The sequence below is a fragment of the Trichechus manatus genome, unplaced genomic scaffold (genome assembly GCF_000243295.1).
Source record: "Trichechus manatus latirostris isolate Lorelei unplaced genomic scaffold, TriManLat1.0 scaffold00109, whole genome shotgun sequence".
NCBI lineage: Eukaryota > Metazoa > Chordata > Mammalia > Sirenia > Trichechidae > Trichechus > Trichechus manatus.
Window position 1 is genome coordinate 9,489,063 of NW_004444045.1, and position 27,380 is coordinate 9,516,442.

Genomic DNA, 27,380 nt, shown 5'->3' on the forward strand with positions numbered 1-27,380 from the left:
ACAGTGGCCTACAAATATGTACATTTGACTTTTTTATGATTATTAGGCTTATTGCTTTACTTATGGAAATTATAATAGCTAACAGGTGTAGTGCCTTACCATGTGCAGGCATTGCTCTAAATGCTTTCTGTGAGTTACTCATTACTCCTCACTTGTTGTTTGTTGCCGCCGAGTCAGTTCCTGACTCAGCAACCTTGCGCGCAACAGAAGGAAGCACTGCCCGGTCCTGCACCATCTTCACAATCGTTGTTATGCTTGAGCCCATTGTTGCAGCCACTGTGTCAATCCATATCATTGAAGGTCTTCCTCTTTTTGCCGACCCTCTGCTTTACCAACCATGATGTCCTTATCCAGGGACTGGTCCCTCTTGATAACATGTCCAAAGTGTGTGAGACAGAGTCTTATCATTCTCGCTTCTAAGGAACGTTCTGGCTGTACTTCTTCCCAGACAGATTTGTTAGTTCTTTTGGTATATTCAGTATTCTTCGCCAACACCACAATTCAAAGACGTCAGTTCTTCTTTCATCTTCCTTATTCATTGTCCAGTGTTCACATGCATATGAGGCAATTGAAAACACCATGGCTTGTGTCTGGCGTCCTTAAAGTGACATCTTTGCTTTTTAACACTTTAAAGAGGTCTTTTGCAGCAGATTTTCCCAATGCAACACATCATTTGATTTGTTGCCGACTGTTTCCATGGTCGTCGTTTGTGAATTCAAGTAAAATGAAATCCTTGATAACTTCAATCTTTTCTCCATTTATCATGATCTTGCTTATCGGTCCAGTTGTGAGGATTTTTGTTTTCTTTATGTTGAGGTGCAATCCATACTGAAGGCTGTAGTCTTTGATCTTCATCAGTAAGTGCTTCAAGTCCTCTTCACTTTTTGCAAGCAAGGTTGTGTCATCTGCATAATGCAGGTCGTTAATGAGTCTTCTTCAATCCTGATGCCTCGTTCCTCTTCCTATAGTCCATCTTCTTGGATTATTTGCTCAGCATACCGATTGAATAAATATGGTAAAAGAATACAATCCTGATACACACCTTTCCTGACTTTAAACCACACAGTATCCCCTTGTTCTGTTCAAATAACTGCCTCTTGATCTACGTACAGGTTCCTCACGAGCACAATTAAGTGTTCTGGAATTCCCATTCCTCACTAGGTTTTATTCTTTCCCCCATTTTTCAGAGAAGGAAAGTGAGGCACAGAAGTGCAATAGTTCGGCCAAGGTCACTTAGGTAGTAAATAGTAGAACTAGAATTCGAACCCAAGCAGGCTGATTCCATGGTTTTTTAACCACACTTGCTAAAGTGTGAAGAGATTATTTCCATCACATTAGGCTATTATAAATATTATAAATGGAGTCACCTTGAGTTGGAATAGACTTGACAGCAATGGGTTTGATTTATATATATATATAAATTTTCCTGCTCACAAATGTGGTGGATTGAAATTGACCACTGTCCTATAAAATCCTTCTTAGCGTTCTGATGAAGAACCTGGACTCACCTGAGCTGAACCCTCTTGCTGTTGGACTCTTCAGAACATTCTAGAGCTGAGGTCCTTTTCCAGTTCCCAAGTTACACCTCTGGCCTTAAACGTTATTTTTAATTTTTTTTAACTCAGATCCTCTTGAGCAACATGATGTAATTTGAGGCTTTTATACTTAGAATTTTTTAAAAATATAATCAGCCATCAAACCAAGGAAGCAGGTGGAAAGTCAGGATTTTGAGCAAGGTATCCCCTTGCGCCCCCCAGGCTTCAGTTTCCCGTTCATAAAATAAATGTGCTGGGCATTGTTCCAGGTTTCTTCCAAAGCAGCCTTCTGCTCTGACATCTTTCCCAAAGGCCTTGTTTGCCTTTTCCGTTTATGCCCCTTTATACCCCAGTTATTTGGGGTTAATCCTGAGGACTCTTATAATCGTTTCTTCTATTTGAAATGCCTTTCTTTGCCATCTCCTATAAAGTTTCTGCCCATCCTTTCAGGTCTGTCTCAGCTGTTACTTGGATCCCACCATCGTTTACACACCTAACACATTTCTTCCCACAGTTCCCATTCCACAGCACCTACGCTGTCTAGTAATTCTAGAAAGGTAACTGTTCTAAACTTCCTGAGCTTGGGGACTATGAGAGATTCGTCTTTGAATTCCTTCTGATGCCAAATAGATAGAGGTACATGGTAAATATTTGCCGAATTAATTATATTCTTCCCCGTTAGGAGGAAATTCCTTCAACAGAAGTGTATAGAGCTTGGGTTCTACTGTGCTATCCTCAAAGTTAGTGAACAGCTAGTCAGTGTTGCTCTGGAGACGCTCACCGGCTACGGGTGGAACAGATTTAAATAAGCTGTTACACTGTAACTGATGAAGCTATCACAGGAGCAAGCAGAGGCCATGGTCGTGGGGGTGGTTGCTTCTGGCCCAGGCGAGGTGAATCAGCGTTTCCTGGGGATAAGTCACCTTTGAGCTGACTCTTGATCGTTACACAGATGTGCGCCAGGGAACAAGAATCTCACACGGGTTGGAAGGAACATGCCATGTTGGTAAAATGCCCCGTAGCTTTCTGTGAGTACAGGGCACATGGGAAACGAAGTTGTGCTGAGGAATTTGGGCTTGATCCTATAGGGATGGGGGAGGAACGTTCTCGAGCAGGTGAGTGATGGTCCCATTTGTGTTTTAAGTGATTGACAGCTGGTATACTAAAATAGTATTTAGTTATTGCTAAGTAGCAATGGGTCTTTTTTTTTTAAACAGGTTTTTATGTGGAAGATTGTAGCTTTAAAAGTTTGTATACTTTCTCCTATTTTAAAAAGTTCTTCAACGAGTACATAGTCCTTTAATTAGCAAAAGCACAGTGTTGGGCATTTTGGTTGCCTCTGGTGGTAGGGTGGAAGGTAGACTAAACCCATCACCGTAGAGGTGATTCTGACTCACAGTGACCCTATAGGACAGAATAGAACTGCCCTGTATGGTTTTCAAGGAGCGGCTGGTGGATTTGAACTGCCAGCCTTTTGGTTAACAGCAGAGTTCTTAACCACTGTGCCACCAGGGCTCTGAAGGTAGGCTAGAGGCAGGGAAACCAGGTTGAAGGGTGTGGGGAGGATAATGAATTTACTTTTGCAGGTATTGAAATTTAAAGCTTATATTCTTACCTGCTACATTAATTAAACTGAGAGTACCCTTTAGGGCTGGAATTCAAATTCACATAGACGTGGTAATAAAATAGCATTTGGTGTTATGGTTTCTAACTCTTTTTGATAAAATCCCATGGTTAGTACAAGTCATTTGCAAAGCTTCCAATGAACACAAGGGGGCAGCCTTGCTGTTCTTCCTACGTAAAGATTGCTGGTTGGTGTATGGCTGACTAAACTGCACTCCTTTTCCCATGTTATGGACTTTTAACATGGAGCAGCACAGTGGTCAGCAGAATGCCAGTGTTCCTTTTAAATTCTTGCATTACTTTTCATGTGTTCATAAGTGTCACTCTGACCTGTGTTGGTATTTTCAAGAGTCTTCCACTAGGAAGTAAAGGAACCAATTTCTGGGATAACCATAAAAATGACTCTCTGTGTTTTAGGCTTAGAGAAAGAGTCGTGCCAGAAGATGGAAAAAGATGAGCCTGCTGTGCCTGTAAGTCCCTAAACTCGGAGAGGGGGGTGGAGCTCACTTTTGTTCACTATTCATTTTGAAGCCCTTGTTAATTCGCTAAATAAATTCTAGTCAGTGCTTGATGATTGGGATAAAATATAAATACAACAGTGTCTCCATTTGTGCAGCTCGTAATGTGGTCCTGTAGTGTCCTGTACAGCAGCCACTAGCCACCTGTGGCTATTGAGCACTTGAACTGTAGCAAATCCAAAATGAGATGTCTTGTAAGTGTAAAGTGCAATCTGTTTTTGAAGTCTCGGTGCAAGAAAAGTATCTTGTTAATAATTTTTATATTGATTACATTTTGAAATGGTAATGTTTGGGCTATAGTGGGTTAACTAAACTGTATTTTTAGAAGTAATTTTACCTGTTCCTTTTTACTTTTTTTAATGTGACTACTAGAAAATTAAAAATTCCATATGGCCTGTGTTACACTTCTGTCGAACAGCACTGGTAGCAGATGTAAAACGCAAATCAATAATAATACCATGGGGTGAATGTTGTAAAAGAAGAGTGTTCGGGGGCTGTAGGAGCCAGGGCTGCCACCTACATGGCAGGTGTTGGGAAGGCTGAGTTTGAGCTAATTAAAAATTTTTTCTAAGTTTTCTTTTTGAAATAATTTTAGATTTGCAAAAATAGTACAAAGAATTGCTTATACCTCTCATCTGTACGTCTCAAATGTTAATGTTTTACATAATCACGGTACATTTATCGAAATTAATTAACAGTGATGACAATAAAGATAGTGTTGCCATCGAGTCAGTTCTGACTCAGGGAGACCCCATGTGATACAGAGTAGAACTGAGCTCCATAGGGTCTTCTTGACTGTAATGTTTACAGAAGCAGATCACCAGGGCTTTCTTCCGTGGTGCCACTGAGTGGGTTCGAACTGCCAACCTTTTGGCTGGTAGCTGAGTACAAACTGTTTGTGCCGCCCAGGGACCTTCAGTGATAATGATACTGTTGTCTCATCTTTAAACTTTATTTGGATTTTATTAATTGTCCCATTAATATTCTTTTTCTGATGTAGGATTCAGTCCAGGATTGCACAATTTCATTTAATTCTCATGTCCTTAATCTCCTCTAATCTGGAACAGATGTCTTTCATGACTCTGACACTTTTGAAGAGTACTGGCCAGCTGTTATCCTTCAATTTGGGTTTGTCTGATGTTGCTTCATGACTAAATTCATGTTACACATTTTTAGCACGAATACAACAGGATTGATGTTATGGGTTTCGGTTGTCCTGTTACTGGTGGAGCTAACTTTGATCACCGGTTAAGGTGGTGTATGCCAAGTTTCTCCATTTGAGCTAAGTTTTAAAGGCAGAGTAGGGGTTTGCTAGGTAGATAAAGCAAGAAAGGGCATTCCAGATGGAAGAATTGGCCTGTGCAAAGGTTGCAAGTAAGGAAGAGCATGGACTTTTTAGGAAATTGTAAATATTAATAATAATCTTATATGATCAGTGGACACCATGCAATGGAAGACGGGGGCCAGATTGTCAGGGGCCATAGGTATTGGGCCAAGAGGTTTGGAATTCATGGTAGAAGCAGTAGGGAGCCCTTGTGGGATTTTAAATGGGGAGCAGTGGGATCAGTGATAGTTTAGAAGATGGGATGGATGCCTGGTGACTTTGGGGTCATATGGCGGCTGGGGTGGCAGTGAGGATGAGAGAAAGTTGGTGAAGCCTACTCAGAGTTTCCATCTGGAAGATCCGAGTGTTCAGTGTTGCTGTTAACCAACCCCAGGGGGAGCCTCATTCCATTTCAACAGATGCCATCACTATCCACCTAGCTGTCTAAGCCACAAACCTGGGAACTTTGACTCCCCCCGTCCTCCGCTTTATTCCCACAAACAAGCTCAGCAAGATCTGTGGTTTCTGTACACAGAATATATTGTAAATCCATCTACTTTCCTCCAGCCCATGGCCACCTCCAGTTTTTTTAGACATGGTGGCAGTTTCCTAACCAGTCTCTGTGTTTTCAGACTCATTCTCAATTTCAGCCTTTTACATAAGCCAGGGTGATATGTTGTAATCACAAAACTGATCTTATTACTCTTTCCTTAAGCCTCTTCATCGGCTTCCCTTGTCTTTAGGGTAAAGTATAGACTCATACTCTTACTATGGCCCCTACACAGCTTTCTGCACTGGGACCCTGACACCGTGCCCAGCATCAGCTGTCTCCTCTGTCCCTCACACGCTGGAAACTCACTTAGCCATACAGAATTCCTTTCAGTTTTGTGAACTCATCCCTTTGGGTCACCCCGTGTTCTCCTTGCCTTCCCTACAAGACTATAAGCTTGGTGAAGGTAAGGAACCATGACTGTCTTCTTTGCTGCTATACTCCAGCACCTGCCACAGTAAACATCAATGAATGTAGGATTCAGTAAATTAGGAACATGCAAGGGGGAACAGAATTGTGGAAGTTCATTTTTAGATAGGTGGCTTTGAGACACCTGGGGGACCAGGCTCTACATGCCTATGTCCAATAGGCAGTTTTAAGTGCATAGCACCAACTCAGAAAAAGTCTAGGTTGGCAGTGCTAGCTTTGATAGTTGAAACTGAGTAGAAGAACTCATGCTTCACACTTTCTTTATTTTGATTCGCAATAAAACAGTATTTTGCATCTTGACCGATACTTATGTGACAGACATATCAAGACATACATGCTTATATATTTATAAAACAAATTTCACAAAACAATATCTACTTGTCTTCATGTGACTCACTCTGATGTTTTCTCTCCTATTTTATTCTTTTAACATAGGTTGTCTCCCTAAATTGTTTTCATGACTCACTAATAGGCCACGATGCACAGTTCATAAAATATTTCCCAAGAGGAGGTAGAATGAGTGAAAGCTGAAAGGCAGTCGCCTGACCTCTCAACGGGTGGTTGGGGGAGGAGCTGGTGGAAGCCTAGTGGGCGAGTCAGGAGGAGGAGCGTGCCCATAGACACAGGGAATCAGGAGCTTTGTCCCTTCACAGGAGCCTTACTCATTAGGGACATTGGTTTCAGGTTGAAGTCACTCTGGCCTAGAAATTTATTTGATCTTTAATTTGATTCTCTCTTGGGAGCTGGGTCAACCAGTCCCAACACATCCACTCACAGAACTTTAAGCCTAGGTTTCCTGTCTCTGAAAGAGAGTGATGCCCGTCATCCCTTCTATGAGCTTATGGAGCTCCACTCCCCACCACTGAAAGCAGCCTGAGTGTGCACTTTTGGGAAGCTAGTCCCTTCCAAGTTTTCCAAGTACCATGGGGGTGCTTTCTGCTAGTTTCAGTGTGTAAAATCACAGCAATAGTAGAAGAAGAGGGTGTTGAGTGGACAAAGAAACAGCGTGGCAGCAGATTCGGGTGGTTTACCTGATACTAGAAACAAGCCGGTTCAACTCCTGATGCCCAGTTTATTCATGCATAAAATTAGCAGCCCCCATCTGCCTCGTCAGAGTGGTTGGGAGGATAAAATGTAATGATAACCTGAAAGACTGAAACTGTGAAGTGCTAGGCTAAGGTAAGGTGGTGTGATGTTGATAGGAAAAGCCGGGAATGAGAGTAAAAGGGAAGAACGGAGGGTACTTGTCTCTGGAACCAGTAGGTAAAAAGCATACGTACGTGTGTGTGCGCGCGTGCGTGCGTGCGTGTACATGTACATACTTTTTGAAAGTAACCCAAGTAGAACATCCTGGAATAAATTAATTTCTACTTCCATAGAATGTTGGAGAGATTAAAGAAATCTATTTAATCTAGCAGGAGCCTGGGTGGCGCAAGTAGTTTGCACTCAGCTACCAACCAAACGGTTGCCAGTTTGAACCCACCCAGCAGCTCCACAGGAGAAAGACCTGGCAATCTGCATCCGTAAAGATTACGGCCAAGAAAACCCTGTGGAGCGGTTCTACTCTATAACACGATTCCATGAGTCAGAATCGACTCCATGGCAGCAGGTTTAATCTAGCATTTACTTTTTTTAAGCCTTTCTGTGTTTACTTTGACCCACATTCCTGTCATATTCTGGTGCCCAGCAGTAGGTAGTGACTGAAACAAAATAAATAAGGCCAGAGTACAGTAAGTGGTGAGGATTAAGTCTCATGTTGCTTCTCAGCTGTTATTCTGCAGCATTTTTCACTTAGGAGCCAAATTTTTTTTTTTTTTAAGAATTCTCAAACTTCTTAGAGGTTGAGTTCATCTGGATTTTCCAAGTGTGCCTCTTTGTTAGAGAAGCGGTAGCTGGCTGGTACCACCCCAGTGCATTCAAGGACAGTGGTGGGGTGAGTGCACTCAGAGACAGATTAGTGATGCTAACTCTCTCACTGCAAGGACATGAGCACAGATCACTAGCTTTGTGGCATCTGTGCTCACTGTGAATTTGTAACCCAACACCATTGAGTTCTGCTGTCTACAAATAGGTCTTTATTGGCCCTAACCTGTGAATGCCTTATGGGACATGGAGAAGGATTACCAGTTGCCATTGAGTCAACTCTGACTCATGGCAACTCCGTGTGTGTCAGAGTAGAACTGTGCTCCCGAGGGCTTGCAAGGGCTGACTTTTCAGAACTAAATCACTAGGCCTTTCTTTCAAGGTGCTACTGGGTGGACTCGAAACTCCAGCTTTTCAGTTAACAGCCAAGCACGTTAACCATTTGTACCACCTAGGAACTCCAGAGAAGGATTAAACCCGTTCCAAACCCGTTGCAGTCGAGTCAATTCCAACTCATAGCAACCCTATAGGACAGAGTAGAAGTGCCCAATAGGGTTTTCAAGGAGTGGCTGGTAGATTTGATCTGCTGACCTTTTTAGTTAGCAGCCTAACTTTTAACCACTGCGTTACCAGGGCTAGCGAAAGATTAGTTCACATGAAATGGGACCCTTTTGGAAGGATGTAACTGATTGATTTAGCAAGTCTTCATTAAACATATACCCAGCCCAGGATGAGATGGATGGACCAGTTCTTTGTAATAGTAGATTCTCCAGGCTTTCTTCACTCTTTGATAAACAGTATAAAGGAGTAAAGAATGTAAAAAGTTAAATCTTCGGAGACTGGGAAAGGAGGCTACAGTAGGCCCAGGCATAAATTCCTTGTAAGCGCTGCAGAGTGGTGGGGCTTGTGACGCGTGGCCAGGCAGACAGTGTGGTCAGGGAGAGCTGCGGCTGCAGAGCACACGCTCCTCTGGACTCATTCGCCACCATCCAAGGTCAGATCCTCCACCTGCGGCTCAGAAATATGCTGCATCTTCCAGACACCACGTTAGTTGGCGTTAACTTTCTGCTAAACGAGCAGGCAGATTGAACTAATTTATTTCTTCGACAAATGAGTGATGAGATGCTGAACTCAAGAACAGACTTTGCTATTTTCCTTACTAAGAAGAATCTTTGGAACTTATTTACCAATTCTTGCTAACATGGTGGCCCCAGGAGGCGCAAGGAGGCTGTTTCCTAGAGCTGATTCAATTCGGGGATTCTGACTTAGACTGATAAAAACCCACAAACGACTAATGTTAAAACCAAAAAACCAACCAAAACCATTGATGTCGAGTGGATTCCGACTCATAGCGACCTTATAGGACAGAGTAGAACTGCCCCATAGGGTTTCCAAGGAGTGGCTGATGGATTTCAACTGCCAACCTTTTGGTTAGCAGCCGTAGCTCTTAACCACTACACCACCAGGGCTCCAAGTTAAATGTATTAATTTATAATTGGAAATGTAACCACAAGTGAACCAATGTGTCAGTTTGACCTAGTACATTCTCTCCCTATAGGCAAGTTACATGGGAAGCAAGAGTATGAGAAGGTGTCTGGATGAGAACATGGCCCAGGAAGTTAATAGGATGATTCAAATGTCCAGGAGTGTATTGGTTATCTGTTGCTCTGTAACAAATTACTCCAAAACTCAGCAACTTAAAGCAACAAACCTTTATTTCCTCAGAGTTTCTGTGGGTCAGGAATCTGTGCACAGCTTAGCTGGGTGCCTCTGACTCAAGGTCTCTCAGGACTGCATTTAAGGTATTGACGGGGCTGCGATCCCTCTGGACGCGACCTGGGGTGGATCCTCTTCCAAGCTCACTCACGTGGCTATTGGCAGATATATTGGTTCTCTAGGGTTGCTGCAACAAAATACCACAAAGTAGCTGGCTTAACCCAACAGAAATTTATTGTCTCACAATTCTGGAGGCTAGAAGTCGGAAGGGCCCCATTCTCTCCCAGCTTCTGGTAGCCCCAGGTGTTCCTTGACTTCCATTACGTGGTGTTCTTTTCTCTGTCTGTCTCTCTTCTCCTCTTTTGTAAGGACACCACTCAGATGGGATTAGGCCCAACCCTACTTCTCATATTAACTGATAACTTCAACGATCCGATTTCCAAACAGACTCACATCCACAGGTACCAGGGGTTAGAACTTCAACATAAATTTGTGGGAAACAATTCAGTCCATAACAGCAGATCTCAGATCCTCGCTGGCTGTTGGCAGAGGCATCATTTCCTTGCCATGTGGGCCTTTATCCATAGAGTTATGCACACCATAAGGAGCCCTGGTGGCACGATGGTTAAGCACTTGGCTGCTAACTGAAAGGTTGGCAGTTCCAACCCTCCATCCATTCCACAGGAGAGAATACCTAGTGATCTGCTCCCTTAAAGATTACAGCCTAAGAAACCCTGTGGGGCTGTTCTGCTCTATCATATAGGGTCACTGTGAGTCAGAATTGACTTGATGGCACACAACCACAACAGCACTCACAACATGCCAGCCGGCTTCCCTCAGAGCGAGGGCGGGGAAGAGAGTGAACAAGATGGGCGCCAAAGTCATTCTGTAACCTAATCGCAGAAATGACATTCCATAACTTTTGTCATATTCTGTTCTCTAGAAACAAGTCACTAAGTCCAGCCTACACTCAAGGGGAGGGATTACCCAAGAGGATTAATACCCGGATGCAGGGATCCCTGGGGGTGATTTTAGAGGCTGCCACCACAAGTGTCTTCTGGCTCTAGTGATAGATCTATCCCAAGACAGAATGTCAGTGGGCGGGAACCTCAGACTCCTACTGGCATGGTGGGCTGCCCTCCCCCAACTGCTGCTGGACATAGGCACTGTTAGCTTATGACTTTTTCCATTATCCCTTAATGGCCTCTGAACCCGGGGTTTCTATATTGCACCCCTGAATGAGGTTCATGGGGACTGTGAAGCTGTATGCAAAAGTTATGTGGGTTTTTTTTAGCATTCTAGAGATGGGCTGAGTCCATAATGACCTTGAAAAGTTTAAAAGCCGCCATTCTAAGTTGACCGTGGACTTTCTGTTCAGTCTTGATTGAAACACAGTATCACAGAGTTGGTCAATTATAAACAATAACCAATTGATCAGTTACAGTCACATTTAACCTTGTCTCCCTGAGATTGTTCCCAGGTCACCGTGGCTGCATTTTAGATGTTTCCAAGCTCTTAAATCACACATTTAGACAAAATATTCGGTTCCTTAGGTAGGAGGAGATAAGCCCAAAAGATGGCTTTTAGGAAGGAGAACAGTACAGAGTCCTTGTTTATGAGAGAAGGGAGCCAGCACATCCAAATGAGAAGTGCTGCTGGAAGTGGGCCCTCTGACTGGCAAGGAGCAAGAGCCCAACACTTAACAGAGAGGAAGAGCCAGAAAACGGAAGTGCCGGCACAGACCTTGACGTATATGCAGCCGTTGTGTTTAGGGACAAATAATGGAGCCCCGCTGGCAGTGTCACTGGCTTACAGCACATCACTGCAGAGCAGCTGAGGTTCCTGATGGCCCTGAATCACCTGGGGGTGGAGGGTGGGGGTGGATTCAACTATACTTGCCATTCCTGCCTCCTTACGCCTGAAAGTTTATGATACTAAAATTGTAGATGGATCTGCATCCAAAGTAGCTAAGTTAAAAATACACACAAAGCATCAATACTTAAAGGGAACAACTACCACTATTTTGGACAATGTATTTACATGGAGCACATCACCCCCAGAGGCCCCCTGAGAGCATTAACCATGGGATTTTTTTCTTTTGTGCATGTGATTCTCTGACCTCCCTAAGACTGTGTGTGTGCATGTGTGTGTGTGTGTTTGTGTGTGTGTGTAAATATATATGTTAGAAAACATTTGCAATTTTAACATTTTTTACTCATGCAATTCAGTGACGTCCCCCTGAGTTCTTGGATAAGAAGAAAACATCTCTTGGCTGTCTGTTCAACAGAAGCTAAGAGTACCCTGACATTCATTGCAACCATTTTTCTTCAGCTAATACTGTAACTAGATCCCTCCCCACAAACCTGATTTTAGAGGGTGTGATCAGCTTAGTAGTGAGGAAACAATTGAAGGGTACTTAGGGTCAGAAGCTGAAGACTGAAGGTATTAAGTGTGACCTCTGCGCCCCACACATAGGGTCTGGTGGAGTCCTCTGTGGAGAAGACACCTGTGTCTGTGGCCTGTGGAGATGAGAGCCCCCTGGATGGAATCTGCCTCAGTGAATCAGATAAGACAGCCGTGCTCACCTTGATAAGAGAAGAGGTAACCTGTTTCTCGTGTTCTATCTACTTATCACTCCATTTACTTGTCAAGCCCATGTGCCTGGGAGGAGATTTCATCTCTGTTGGCTTGAGTTATCCTGGGCTAGAAGTCCTTACTTCCTGTAACTTGTTTAACACCTATAATGGGCTCTCTGTTAAACCCAGCCTTGCTGCTGGAGTCAGATGTTCTGGTGCCCGGGGCAAAGCTGCCACTCTGAAAGTCTACGGATTTGGTACCCTTCTTTGTCTTTTGGAGCCCAGGTGGCATAGTGGTTAAGAGTTTGGTTGCTAGCTCTTCAGACAAAGATTAGACTGGACTATAAGACATAAAATGATACTCTTGAAGAGAGTGCTTCGTAGCTCAAGTAGATACATGAGACTAAATGGGCAGCTCCTGTGTAGAGGTGAGATGAGAAGGCAAAAAGGGATAGGAGCTGGTTGAATGGTCATGGGAAATCTGGAGTGGAAAGGAGGAGTGTGCTATCACATTATAGGGAGAGCAACTAGAGTCACATAACAATCTGTGTATAAATATTTGTATGAGAGACTAACTCGAACTGTAAACTTTCACTTAAAACACAATGGAAAAAAAAAAAGTTTGGCTGCTAACCGGAAGGTCAGCAGTTCGAATCCACGAGCCGCTCCTTGGAAACCGTACGGGGCAGTTCTGTTCTGTTCTGTCCTGTAGGGTCCCTGTGATTTGAAATTGACTCGACGGCAATGGGTTTTTTTTTTATTTCGCCTTTTGGCCTTGAAGTTTTAAATACCTAATTTTGTCAAGTTTACTCACACGTAAAACTAAATCAGTGCCTTCATTTTACAGAGAATATGTGTTCATGCCTGAAGGTTCCTCGAATTCTAGACTTGCAGTAATATAAAATTGTTGCCTATTTCTACCATCCTTTAATTAAACAGTCCAACTCTTGAATTCTAGTATTGTGCTTTTCTCTTTTTTAACTGTGATTTAGGTGAAAGGTTACAGAGCAAATTAGTTTCTCATTAAACAGTTAATACAATTGTTTTGTGACATCGGTTGCCAACCCCTTGAAGTGTCAACACTCTCCCCTTCTCTACCCCAGGTTCCCTGTTTCCATTCGTCCAGTTTTCCTGTCCCTTCCTGCCTTCTCATCCTTGCTTTTGGGCTAGTGTGCCGGTTAACCTCATATACATGATTGAACTCTGAAGCATGTCCCTCACATGTGTTATTGTTGGCCAGTATTGTGGTTTTTGAACAGCCTCTGTTTAACATAGATCATTGCGGGGCCTTTCCTGGGTGATCTGAAAAATACGAAGACACGGCTCTGGGCTATCACTAGTCAGTTACCACTCTCTTCCGTTGTGTTTCTGTGCTGTATTTTAAGTTTGGTTTGTCTGTTTCTTGATGATTCCACCTTTTTCTAGAAGGTAATTTCCTTGGTGTAGCAATTTTATTTTTACAATATGATCAGAGTAGGTAAGTACCTCTCATATGGGTGTTTAAAAGCTTTACAAAATAGCATTCAGTTGGTAATGAGGGGTGTCAGCTAGTCCGATTGTCAGTACTTAGAAGCAGTGATGAGGAGGCCCCCAAAATCTTGGAAATGATAAAAATAACATTGTCTTCCTACTGAGAGTTAATGAGTTGACCCCCCTTGTATCAAAGCAAAGATGTACCTCATTACCTGAAGCAAGCAGGATGGCTGCTAGGTTCCTAAGATGCAGATCAAAGGCACCAAAATAAAGAGTGTACGGATCAGGGAGACGCACAGCCAGGGAAGTACAGTAACAGTAGAATGAGTGCAGCAGTTTTGGCAGGGCCCATCCAAGCCCTCCAGGGTAAAAGGAGTTTGAGGTTGTCTTAGGGTTCTCTGGAGAAACAGAGCTAGTGAGATATATGCATATACAGAGAGAGATATACTTCAGTGGATTGGCTCATGGGATTGTGAGGGGCTAGCAAGTCCAAAATCCATAGGTCAGGATGCTGCAGGCTTGTGCCCCAAGATCTATAGGTCAGGCGACAAGAAGGGTGCAGAGTTGAGGGAGAGAGACAATGAGTTCTGTCAGAATATATTTATTTACTATCTGGAGGCAGACCATACCCTAAGGAACTCCCCTTTCAACTGATTGATTGATTACATTACACTAGATTACATTATGGAAGGTAATTACATTATGGGACAGCAACTAGCCTAGCGTTTGGCTAAACCACTGGGAATCATAACCTGGCCAAGCTGACACATAAAATTAACCATCACACCAAGCAGTCAGAAATCTCTGCAGAAAGAGAATGTGCTCGTCACGCCAACTCTTACACTCTGATTTTATGGCAGTTTTATTTCTCATCATAAATAAAATTGGTACTCTACCATCTACATTAATGTGACTCTGATTAAGGTGAGTCTCTGCCAGGCAGATGGGTCTGCCCCTGGTGTCCTGTCACATTCAGGGTTCTGGGCCTACAGAGCAAAAGGCACTTCCTCTCATGACCTCACAGTAACCGTAGTGATCGAATCTCCAGGGACTTTCTGTCATTGCAATAGTTCAGATTTTTGTTTCTGTCATTTTCTTTGCACCCCAGCTCTACGCTTTAGTCGAACTGTAAAAGGCTGCCGTTACGGACGTTAGGTATCCCAACGTCCAGTGTGTCCAGTTTGTTTCGCATAACACCAATTTTTATTTACAGCTTGAGTTTTTATATGAAGTGTGATTGTGGACATGTCTGTCTTGTGATGAGTTTTTTTCATGTGTAGCTATTGTTAAAATGAACTGTTGCTATTGTGAGATGGATTTTAACTGACCTGTTAAGGGTTCCTTTCAAATGGCTCTACTTTCGAAACATTCTAGGATTTGTGTCTATTTTGGAGGCCTTGTGGATAATGTACAGATTTAAAAATAAATATTGTAGCTGATTTGTTCTTTTTTTTACCCGTACTTTGCTTCATCTGGGGTACAGTCTCACTCATCTGATTTAACATGCATTGTTAAAAATGCCGTAATTATTAAACACCTTGTTTACAGACAGATAAAATAAATGTATTCCAACCAAAATTCACAGAGGCTGTAAATAGCACTTGGGATCGTCCTGGGAGATGTCCTGCTTACCTTTACCCTGGTGGCTTCATTGCAGCATCCCATGTGGCTGAGAGTATGTTTTTCCAAATGTATAATAGCATCAGGTACAGCTGTTGAGGTTTTATCTTACAAATATAGGTTGAATGTCTTGGTACGGGCCTGGTTGTATGTTGTTTCCAGGCTCCAATCTCAAATCCAAACTGCCAAAATAGATTGAGTAGGTAAAACCAGGTTTTTTCTCTGTTTTAACGTAGATAATCACTAAAGAGATTGAAGCAAATGAATGGAAGAAAAAATACGAAGAGACCCGACAAGAAGTCCTGGAGATGAGGTTAGACTTGAGGTTTGGGGCAGCAGGTGGATACCTTTATGCATTATTCAGTTTTCTACAGATAAAGTGATGAAAGTGTTTACTACAGAGCCAACTGTTCAGTGCTTGAGGGCCTTGCTGTTTGCACCTTGCTTTATGTGATTGATAATGCCATTTCATGAGTTATTGCTGGCAGGTGCTGTATTCAAACATTGTAGCTGATCTTGGGTTGGTCAGAACATTAGAAGTTAGCAGAACACCATATAATTCTTGTCTTTTGAAAAGACTTGGCATGCATATATACAAAAATGTCTATTTGAAATGCAGAATATGATTTATTGGTATTTTCTGTTACGGGATAATTCATAATACTTTCTTAAAAATTAATTTTAGATGTTGTTGCTGTTAGATGCCATCGAGTCAATTCTTATTCATAGCGACCCCATGTGACAGAGTAGAACTGCCCCATAGGGTTTTCTAGGCTGTAATCTTTACGAAAAGGAGCCCTGGTAGCATAGTGATCAAGTGCCGAGCTACTAACCGAAAGGTCGATGGTCTGAACCCACCAGTTTCATGGGTGAAAAGACCTGGCGATCTGTTCCCATAGAGATTACAGCCTAGGAAACCCTGTAGGGCAGTTCTGCTGTGTCCTGTAGGTCTCTATGATTCAGAAGCGACTTGACAGCACACAGCAACCACAAATCTTTACAAGAGCAATAGTGACTTCAAAGTCCACACCCACCAAATAGATTATAAAAAACATGTTAACAAGAGACAAAATTGACTGACTTTAAGTTGGTAACTTTTTATTGTTCTTGCTCACTCCTTAGAAAGGAGAGTTATGAGCTGGGAAATCACTCAGTATGGCATCAAAGAAGAGGAGAAAGAAGGAGCGTTAATAATTCATCTCACTTGGCAGTCAGTGCTTAAATGATTAAGAAACATTTTAAATATGATCACCCTAATTTTTGGCTTTTATGTTATTGATTGAGTGTTTACTGGTGTAGGGCTGTGTGCTGGGTTTGTGGAGAGTAAGGGACAGACCATGCCCTTAGGGAGCTCACAGTAGACGTCCTAAGGGTCTACTTGTTGGATGCAGTGTAAAAAGTGCGAAGCACCCCAGGGGGGGTTTGGGGGAAGGGCTGATCATTTCTCCCTCAGGAGATCCCTGGGAGCAGCCCCTGGGCACTGAGCAGGGTCAGAACATTGCTTCACTTCACTAAGAGAAAGGTTAACATGAGGGGGCGACTTTACAGTCTTTGAATCAGTGAAATACTTTAGGAATTAGGACAGCAGAATAAAACTTAACGGAATCAGAGGGAATAGAGTGCCTGAAAGGGTGGATCGGGGCCGGGAAAACCTGAAGTCAGATCAGACCTCTTAGGAAGAGCCCCCCCTCCCCAAATTTCATTAATTTGTAAAAGATTGATTTGGTTAAGTGGAATTAATCTATTGCCTAGAGATGCTCAAATAGGCAGAAAGAGAAAGTGAAGGCAGTTGTTTCTCTAAATAGAATAGAAAGATTGTTAAACAGAATATCTTCAGAAATACTTTTTTGGACTTTAATAAATCTTATATTAATATTAAAAATGAGAGCCCCAAACCAGATATAAATGGGTTATATAAATTTGGAAGGTCACTGTACGTTAATGTGTTTAATTGTTTGGGGCAGCATTTCTCCAGCTTTCATTGTCTGAAAATTCCCAGCTGATGCTAAATTCTTTTTTTCCCCCTTATTTAGGAAAATTGTGGCTGAATATGAAAAGACCATTGCCCAAATGATTGGTAAGCAAAAAATTTGTTTCTAGGATTCTAGCCATAGAATTCAATGGTGCTTTTCAGATCAGTATACAAACTTCACCACGTAGATAGCTAGGTTCATTTTAGAAGATGGTAAACACTTTAATTCTTTGAGAAACCCTACTCCCAGTACCCAGAGTTGGGGGGCTTCGCCGCATCATTAATACCCCTGGGGTGAAATCCCTTTGTGGCGCAGTGTCCTTACCTCAAGGAGCCCTGATGATTAAGCCCTTGACTGCTAACCAAAAGGTTGGCAGTTTGAACCCACCAGCCGCTCTTTGGGAGAAAGACGTGGCAGTCTGCTTCCATAAAGGTTACAGCCTTGGAAGCTGTATGAGGCAGCTCTACTCTGTCCTGTGAGGTCACTATGAGTTGGAATTGACTCCACGGCAACAGGTTTGGTCCTTACCCCGCTGCAAGTTGCACTTTCTTTGCATTAGACCCATCGGTGCCTTTACAAAATAACAGTGAGTGATCCTCCTGCATTGAACTTAGAGCCTTTTCTAGCCAGTGTTGTAAGGATTGACTCCCTAAATGAAAATCCCATCTTTCTGCACTTAAACCCTTAAATGATATTCTCTGGTGTTCTCAACACCACATGCCTTCCCACCACAGGGCTTTTAGCACAGCTGCTCCATCTCCAGGAGTTTCTGAGGGGTGCCAGTGGTTATGTGCTCAACCGCTAACTTAAAGGTTGGCGGTTTGAACCCACCCAGAGGTACCTCAGAAGAAAGCCTTGGTGATCTGCTTCCAGAAGGTCACCACCTGAAAACCCTATGCAGCAGTTCTACTTTGCACACATGAGGTCTCCATGAGTCGGAACTGACTCGACAGCAAATGGCTTGGGTTTGGGTTTGGTTCCCTCTCTGTGTAATATTCTTCCTCTGCCCTCAGTTCTCTCAGGTCTCTGCTCGCATCTCCCCCTGAGAGAGTCCACTCCATATAAAACAGTAACTGCCACCCCTTTTGCCCTGCTTTATTTTTTTTCAACATCACCAACTAGAGTGAAACCCTTGAGAAGCAGAGCCACCGAGAACAGCACTTAGCTCATGGAGGGCAGCTGTTGATGGTGTGTTGAGTAAATATGTCATTACTGTCGACTCCCGATTCACAGAAGATGAACAGCGGACAAATATGACCTCTCAGAAGAGCTTCCAACAACTGACCATGGAGAAGGAGCAGGCCCTGGCGGACCTTAACTCTGTGGAAAGGTCCCTTTCTGATCTCTTCAGGAGATACGAGAACCTGAAAGGCGTCCTGGAAGGGTTCAAGAAGGTGGCGTGTCCTTTTCCTTCTGTCTTCTTGCTAGTGTCTTTTCTTGGTAATGGTTCTTCAAACATATATAGCAGAGGTGTGGGTTGCCTTTTAAATTGAGGCTCAGGGCCCCTGTTGGCTTTCTGTCCTCTATTCTAGTGAGACTGGAGATTTTATTTTATTTTATTTTATTTTCTGTGGTTGTTCAGGCATCTGGCCCACTGGGTGGTAGGTCTTGGTTAGTCTTCTTCTGGGTCAGGCCAGTAAACCCCAGAGACAGTAGTGTGGCATGGAATGTAAGAAATGGAACACTGAGAACTTAGGAGAATTCTAGAAATGTTCTTTGTGATAATTCACCAGTCCAACATTAGGAGAAGTATTTCTGAAAATGTCAAGCTACATATTCTTGAAGAGACTAAGGGGTTTTCGGTTTGGTTTGCTTCCTTCACTATGTAATTCTCTTCTCTACTCATTTCAAATTTAGATGTAAATGAACACATTAATTTAGTTGCACACTGTCTATAAGACACATTTACAGCAGAGAGCATTCTTTATTTTTATATTAAAATAAACGTGAGACTAGCCAATTTATCTGAGAATCAGATTGTGATTCAGTTTTGAACAACTGCCTTCCTAAAGTAGGAAAACACATGAAAATGCATAGTGGTGATGGTTACACCACATGGTCATTGTAATTAATGTAACGGAGGTGTAGACCTAAAAATGGCTAAAATGCTATCGTTCCGTTATATGTATTTTACCACAGTAAAAAAAACTTTTTAAAAAATAAAGTAGGTATATTGGTATAACTGAACCTTACTGTATGATGTTGAAAGTTAATCACCTGGAAGAAATTACCTAGAACATCCTCAGTGAGAATTCTCTGTACCCATTTCAGATCGCCATAGAGTATAAATTAAAGGTATCTGAATTAATTAGGTTCTCTCATTTTTTAAAAATGGACACTCTGATACATGGTATATTACTAGTAGAAGAAAAACAAAAATGACTACTTTTATTTTAAATTATCACTTTGGAACAGAATGAAGAAGCCTTGAAAAAATGTGCTCAGGACTACTTAGCCAGAGTTAAACAAGAGGAACAGCGATATCAGGCCCTGAAAATCCATGCAGAAGAGAAGCTAGACAAGTAAGAGCTTGGAAATATGAATTTCATTTTTTTGTGATGCTGTGGGACAGAGGCTAGAAAATTCACTGTTTTTCAACTCCAGGTTGCATTTGTCTGTGTGTGTTTTATTTAACTTTTTGAATAGGTAACACCTTCACATGGTTCAAACATTATAAAAGTATAAAAAGGTATATACAGTGTCTTTTTTCTACCCTTTTCCCCCTTCCACTGGGCTCCTATCTCATCCCCCATCCTGGGTAATCACTATTGTTAGTTTCTGTTTACTCTTGCAGGTGTACTTCCCCTTCCTTTCTTGTACAGATGGTAGCGTACCTTGCTTTTGTTCACCTAGCAATGCATTCTGGTGATCTTTCTATATCAAGAGCCTCCTCGTTGTTGTTTTTTTAAATAGCTGCATGGTATTCCACTGTTGGAATGGATCCTATTCATTTAACCAGTCCCCTCCAGCTGGACATTCAGGTTATTTAAAATCTTTTGCATTTATAAATAATGCTGCAGTAAATAACCTTGCATAATTGTCATTTTGCATGCATGAGAGTTATTTGTGTAATAAATACCTAGAAAATTAATTGCTGGGCCAAACGATATATAAACTTCCGGAATTATGAGAAATATTGTGAAATTGCTCTCACAAGGCTAATGCCAATTTACATTCCTACCAGCAATTTATGAGAGTGCCTGTTTTCCCTGTTCTTTCCTCAACAGGTCACATTTGTGATTTTCTGCCATTGTAGTAGGTGAAAAATGGTATTTCAGTGTAGTTTTGATTTGAACTTATCTTATGAGTGAGACTGAATATATTTTAGCGGCTGTTTGTTCAGACACTTGCCTTGCTGTGAGTGGCTCTGTTTATTCTAGACCCGTTTTTCTATTATCAGCTCGTGTATTTACAGCTTCTGGATTTTCTGTCATAGAAACAAAGATCTTCCCCAGGCTGGGTATAAAATTAACTCCCATGTTGTCCTTCTAGGACTTCTAGGGCTTAATTTTTTAAATTTTCAAGTCCAAATACATTTGGAATTTATCCCAGAGAGTGGTGTGAAGGATGCATCCAACTTTATTTTTTAACTAAAAAGTAATACATACTTGCACATTTTACTCTCTTCCTATTCCTAAAAACTTTAAAGTTCCCGTTTCCCATTCCCACTTCCCAGAAATATTGTTATTAAAGGTTTACTATATATCCTTCCAGTCTTTTCTTTGTGCCCTAACCAGATACGATTCAGAACAGTTTAGGACTTTTTTTTAACTTTTTTAAAAAATGTAATATTGGAGTCATATAAATTTCCTTTTTCTCTTGCCAGTCTATCATAGCCATCTTTCTATGTCAGAACAGATAGCTCAATCTAATTTTTAAAAATAGATTGTAGGACTATACCATTCCTTTATTGGTGACCATTTAGGTAGTTTTGAATGTATTCCCATTGTAAATAATGCTAAGTGAACGTCCTTGTGCATTCCCCATTGTGCCAAATGGGAGCATTTCTGTGGACAGATAACTGAAAGTGGAATTGCTAGGCCAGAGGTGTTACATATTCTAAATTTTAATAGTAACTGCCACATTGCCCTCCACAAAGATGGCATCAGTTTCCATTCCTACCATCAGGATGTGAGCCTGCCCGTTTCCCTGTGTTTCAGCCAACACAGGACAAGATCATCGTTAATTTTTTCCAATCTGATAAGTTTAAAAAAAGCTTTACGATTTTAATTTGCATGCCGGTGATTACTACTGAGTTTTTAGCATCCTCTCGTTAGTTAATTTTTTATCAGCTGACACATGTTTTTAAATTTGTGCTTTAGCATCTTGTTAATGAACTCATGTCTCTAAGTTTATGTCTCACAGATGTCAATGGGTAGTATCCTGACTCTTTTAGCTGCAATCATCCACGTGTTCCTGCCTGCTGTTGCATTTAGTTAGAAAAAAAAAATCTAAGACCCCGAAACTATGGCCCCCGGATGCTCTGCTAACCCAGAACTGAAACCATTCCCGAAGCCCACTTTTCAGGCAAAGATTAGACAGGCCTATAAAACAAAAAATAACACACGTGAGGAACATGCTTCTTAGTTCAATCAAATGTCAAGACCAAATGGGCAGCTCCTGTCCAAAAGCAAAGATGACAAGGCAGGAGGGGACAGGAACTGGACAAATGGACACAAGGAACCTGGGGTGGAAAAGGGGAGCATGCTGTCACATTGTGGGGATTGTAACAAATGTCACAAAATTATATGAGTATAAATTTTTGAATGAGAAATTAACTTGAGTTGTAAACTTTCCCCTAAAGCATAAATTTAAAAAAAATTGAAACTCGTTAAGAAAAAATCTAAGATGGTTGTAGAAAATGTTATATGATTCCATTTTCTACTGAAATACAAATTTGGAAGGAGGTTGTGCCCTTGAGATTGAGTTTACCATTGGTTTATACCTGGAAATTTCCTTAGCAGTTGTGTGTAGGTTGAATTTTTATAAATTAAAATTGAATTACTTAGATCACTGATTCTCATTTTTCTTCCTATCATTAAGTCCATTCCCTTAGGTCCATGTGTCATGGATGTCAGCAATTAGTACCCTGACTCTTTAACTGCGTCTGATGGCTAACTGTGTATTTTTTTTGTCTCTTTATTCTCCAAACAAAACACCATAAACAGAGCCAATGAAGAGATTGCTCAGGTTCGAACAAAAGCAAAGGCTGAGAGTGCCGCTCTCCATGCTGGACTCCGGAAAGAGCAGATGAAGGTGGAGTCCCTGGAAAGGGCCCTTCAGCAGAAGGTACAGAAAGGGGTTCCGTCTGGATGACCAGATGTTTCCCCCTCAGCAGTGGCTCTCACTGGTCCTTGGTGTACTTAGCTTATAATGGATCCGGATGAACAAGGCCTTTTGGTTCAGATGCTTCAGGCCAGCTCCTTTGTAAACTGACTCAGGTGGAGACAAACAAGATGACCTCTCCTTCGTTCTGTAAAGGCAGACGGACCCCGTAAACTCCCAGGCATACAGGGTGGGAATCATCTATAGGCAGGGCACAGAGAGGAAGTTACGTTTTACTGAAGCTCAGAAGCAGACACTTCTTAGTTGAAGTCATGAGGCCAGTTTTTGGTTCTCTTTTTGTTTTTTTTGCAATATGTGGAGCTGCCACCTTCCCCCTTCATTGCTGTAGATCGCTGGTTCTCAGGGTGATTTTGCCTACCAGGGGACAGTGGCCAATGTCTGGAGATGTACTTGGTCATGACTGGGAGATGCTACTGTCATCTAGTGGGTAGAGGCCAGGGGTGCTGCTATCCATCCTACAATGCATAAGATAGCTCCCCACAGCAAAGGCTTAACTTGGCTCAAAATGTTAATGGGGCCATGGCTGAGAAACTCTGCTGTAGATAAATGAAAAACCGTGGTAGCAGCTATTCTCCTGGATCCCCAGTTTTTAGAATTTCTTCTTTGTATGTCCCTGCTGTTTTTCTTACTATGCCTGTAAGTATGTACTAATGCCTGTGACATCCATTCAGCTAGAGGAGGGGTTTTTATCATGGGGCCGGATAACTCGCTAGGGTGCTCAATAAGACTGCAGAATCCCAGGTCCCTGGGGATGCTGATGTGCTAAGACCCAGATGCTTATAATTTTTAGCAAGCACCCCCAGGTAATTCCTGTAATAACAAGGAAGTTTGGGAACTCAGAGGCTCGTGGACAAGCTTCAGAGGTCAGGTGACTACGTCCATCCCTACTCAATTCAAGTATGTTTTTGTGAGTGTATGCATGTTTCCCAGGGGAGAAGGCTTACAGCTTTCATTTCCTTAAGGAGGGTCTATCGTGTTGAAGGAGTCCCTGCATGGTGCAAACGGTTAAGTGCTCAGTTACTAGCCAAAAGGTTGGCAGTTCAAACTCACCCAGAGGCACCTCGGAAGATAGGCCTGGCAATCTGATTTGAAAGGTCACAGCCTTGAAAACCCTATGGAACAGTTCTACTCTGCACACATGGGGTCACCGTGAGTCAAAATCAACTCAACAGCAGCTAGCAACAACATGATGTAGTGAAGTTAAGAACCACTGAGTTAAGATGGGAAGCGCCATTCTTGGGACGATTTAGCTGGAACGGCCTTCATTTCAGAAGACAGAGAAGCCTGCCTAAGTGCATCATTTGTCTTTCAGAACCAAGAGATCGAAGAATTGACAAAAATCTGTGATGAGCTGATTGCAAAGCTGGGAAAGACCGACTGAGTTTCCCGTTAGTCCAGCAGATCTGCATTCGGCTGCTTCCCTCGTGACCACAAGTATTTTGCCTTATCCAGGAGTAATTGCCCCTTTGCAGAGAAAAAACTGAAAAAAAGCACATCCTCCTGCTGCCTGTCCCGCTTTGCTGCCGGCACGACAGCCTGGAGAATCCCTGAGTCCTGCAGAGTCAGGAAAGAAGGCATCCGACAGTCTCAAGGCTCAAGTCCTAAGGCCCAGTTCAACAGGCTGCTGAGTTAGGATTTGTGATTTCTCCATCTTTAGTCTGTTTTACAGTTGTTTCTAATTTTCAAGGATGTTAAATTTGTGATTTTGTGACTACTGTTTGGGATCATCTCCTTTCTGCACCATCTTGGTTTTTTCTGTGTGTGACCTATTATTTAATCTTTTGAATTTAATTTTCAACATCCGTGGTTTTATTTGAAGAGATAATTTGGCCTATTGTTACCTCTAGTTTATAACAAGAAGAGGTTCTGTGTACCAGTTTACACATACACACACACACACACACATTTATATATGCTGCTTTTTTTTTTTTTTTACCCTGAAACATAGTCAAATAAGAATTTCTCTCCGAAGAACATACTCCCATAAATGTAAACCCCTGTTTTGAAATAGAGTCCTGGCTCAGAATTTGGGGGATTGAAGATGTAAAGACCCCGGGCTTGTGTCTTTCATGGTTCATAAGTCCAGACTCGGGTCATGCATGTCTGGGAAAGACTTTTTGCCATAATATTTTGTTGCCCTAGTATTTGGGTGCTCCTTCGCTTTGACAGGTATGGATGGCCCTTTTGGAATTAGTCCTCAGCTGAAAGTAGTGTCTACTTTCTGCATGAACAGCAGCATGGGACTCCCTCAAAGCTGGGGTTTGGCCAGTCTGTCTAGAGCCATGTGTCTCCTCTGCTTCCACTTGTTGAAACGAAAATCAACATTTAATCTTTATTATCTTTCTATTTAAAACATGCAAAGAAAATCTACTTGTAAAAGGCGTAGATGATCTCGTTTAATTAAAAGGAAAGGTAACTGTAGGCCCATTAGCAATTATAAGGTGAAGAAAGTTCTCGTTTTTGCTTTTTTCCTGCAAGTGTGATAAATTGTTCTCCAGAAGTTTTTTAAAAAGCAGAAAATCCTTTAAAACTTAAAATAGTGGGATTTTTAACAAAACAAGCAGTAAAAATCATGCGAACTACTTCAAAAATCAGTGTGTTTTAAATATCTTTAAACAAAGACAACTTGAATTCTGGGAGCAGGGAGTATAGGGAGAAGATCCATACTAACTAACTAACTAAACGAAGTTTCTCAAGCTCTTACTGGACTCAGTTCAGAACAGGGGCTGGGGAGGCCATTGACACCAAAATGACAATTTTCCATGTAATTCCAGTGAATTCCTTTCCATGCAAGCATTTTAAAGCACTCCTTTGTCTTAATCTTATACCCTGACAGTCTTCATGGTGATATGCGCTATATTCACTACTACATGTAAGTTTTCCTACTTTTCTGGTAAACCTTTTGCATGATCCAACTTCAGCAATGAGTTGTGCCTAGTAGAGAACCTCTGTAAATCTTAAAAAAAAAAAAAAAAAAGACTTTTTCTTTAGCAATGTACTGTTCACATGGGTGCAGTCTTTAGCCACAGGAAAGTCAATGTCTTTTAAAGCCAGAAGTCATGTTTTACCAATATGCGTTAATCATAATTGGTGCTTAGGCTGTATTTTAAAGCCTATTGTCTTAACATTTTGTACAAAAAAGAACAACAGAGATTATCTTTGGTTGAAGGAGTGACTTGACAATCGTTTGGACTTTGAAAGCAGTTACTGTGGCTTGATGTGAATGCCATACTAATAGTTCTAGTGGCAGATACATATGTCTGCAGCTGGTATAACTGATTTCCTCTTTCAGCCATGGCCCTCAACTACTAGGGAAATTAACTTTGCAGTCTGCAAAAACATTACAAAACCTTTTTGCTGCTGTGTTTTGGTGACACGTCCATGCTTACTTGTTTTATATTGTTCTGTTTTCAGCATAAAAGACTTTTCATGGTCTCCATTATAAATCCATAGTCTTTTTTTTCTTTAGGCTTATTATGTATTAAAAAGGTAGCTATGTGTTACAATAAAGGTGACGACAGTCGTTTCCTAACACGCTGGTAGAGAGACCCTTAAAATCCAGACCCTAGGGAATGAAGTTGCTGAGCAAGGAATACAAAAGGGTCCTTGTTAAGAATATTTGCCACTGGCCTCTCAGCCATGACCATTACATGGAAATGCTCTTAATTTTAATTTAATAGATGGATACTTTCCAACAAGAATGAAAATGTAGCTTGTACAGCTGGCAAATCAGGAAACTGTGCTAGCCAGAATGAGGTATGTTTGTTTATTTCTCTTTAAAAATAAGCAAAAAAAAAAAAACTTTTGAAACTCTGGAGAGTGAGAATGTAGTCTAGAGTTTTACTTCAAAACACGTGGGGGCCAAATTACTTGTTAGTTAAGCAATAATAACCGTATTGAAAAAGTGAAGAAGGAAAACGTTAAGGAAGCTGCTGCTTTACAAAGTAGTTTTGGGGGTCTATTAGATAATTTTGCTGAAACTCTGGATCCAAAGGCATTTCTTTAGTTTTTACTTTGCCAAAGTGTGGCTAGACTTTATCTAACCGTATTTTAATTGGAGAATTTGATGTAAGACAGAGTGAACAATTTGTTGTTTGGTTGGTGAGGTAGTCAGCTACAGCCAGACCGCCAGAGACTTACTTTATTTGGAGACGCTCCTTGAAGCCGGTGACCTACCCAAACCTTTTGTTCTGTAAAACTGTTCTGGAATTATTGAGAAGCCCGGTTTTCTCACGTGGTCTCTAGCTTCTTCAAACCCAGCCAAATTAGGAAATGCAGAAGCACATGATGGTGAAAAGCTCTGAGGATTTGGCAGCATTCCAGAATGGTATGGATGCTACCAGAAGGTTTGCATTTCATTTTAGAGGATAGCTCAAGTTGAATTTTCTTTCCAGCCAGTTACCCTTTCTACCCATCCCAGACTTTGTACAACTCACACACAAATACCTAGATATTTATTAGACAGTACTAAATTAGCTCTGTCTAGTTATGAACAGGGAGAATAAACCAACTTATCCCCTAAAAGCAGCCATATGGGAGCTTCACTTAAAAAACATAACAAGGGCTTGATGGTTCTAACGCCCAAAATGAAGCTTTTAAAGAGCAATCGTAGGTCTCGTGTATGTTGAGTTAGAAATGATTCAGCACATCGTATTTTTAGTGGAGTAGAAGTTCTAAAGCCAATTTTTTCTTTCCTTTTTGGTCTTTCACTGCAGTTGGTAGCTATCTCCTGAATTGTACATGGCTGTTGTTTTTTCCGTGTGGTGGTGTGACTGTGTGAGCCCGCTCTCAGACTTAGATTTCTTACTTTATCCTCTTGTTGGAAAGAGAGACA

The 27,380-nt window shown here is 41.7% G+C and overlaps 1 protein-coding gene across 8 annotated transcripts in view; it reads left to right on the plus strand.

Annotated features, from left to right (window-relative positions):
* The window catches only part of TACC1 (transforming acidic coiled-coil containing protein 1), a 104,908-nt gene extending 78,552 nt beyond the window's left edge, over positions 1-26,356 (plus strand). For 6 of the 8 annotated variants that reach the window (XM_023737856.1, XM_023737858.1, XM_023737861.1 and 3 more), the window contains 8 exons: positions 3,576-3,628; positions 12,034-12,159; positions 15,464-15,540; positions 17,261-17,304; positions 18,434-18,594; positions 19,616-19,722; positions 22,369-22,489; positions 23,859-26,356. In XM_023737856.1, the coding sequence (XP_023593624.1) occupies positions 3,576-3,628; positions 12,034-12,159; positions 15,464-15,540; positions 17,261-17,304; positions 18,434-18,594; positions 19,616-19,722; positions 22,369-22,489; positions 23,859-23,927 (758 nt within the window). In that variant the 3' untranslated portion in view covers positions 23,928-26,356. The remainder of the gene's footprint in view (positions 1-3,575; positions 3,629-12,033; positions 12,160-15,463; positions 15,541-17,260; positions 17,305-18,433; positions 18,595-19,615; positions 19,723-22,368; positions 22,490-23,858) is intronic. The other 2 variants (XM_023737857.1, XM_023737859.1) reach the window with 1 other exon arrangement.
* The last annotated feature ends 1,024 nt before the right edge of the window (positions 26,357-27,380 follow it).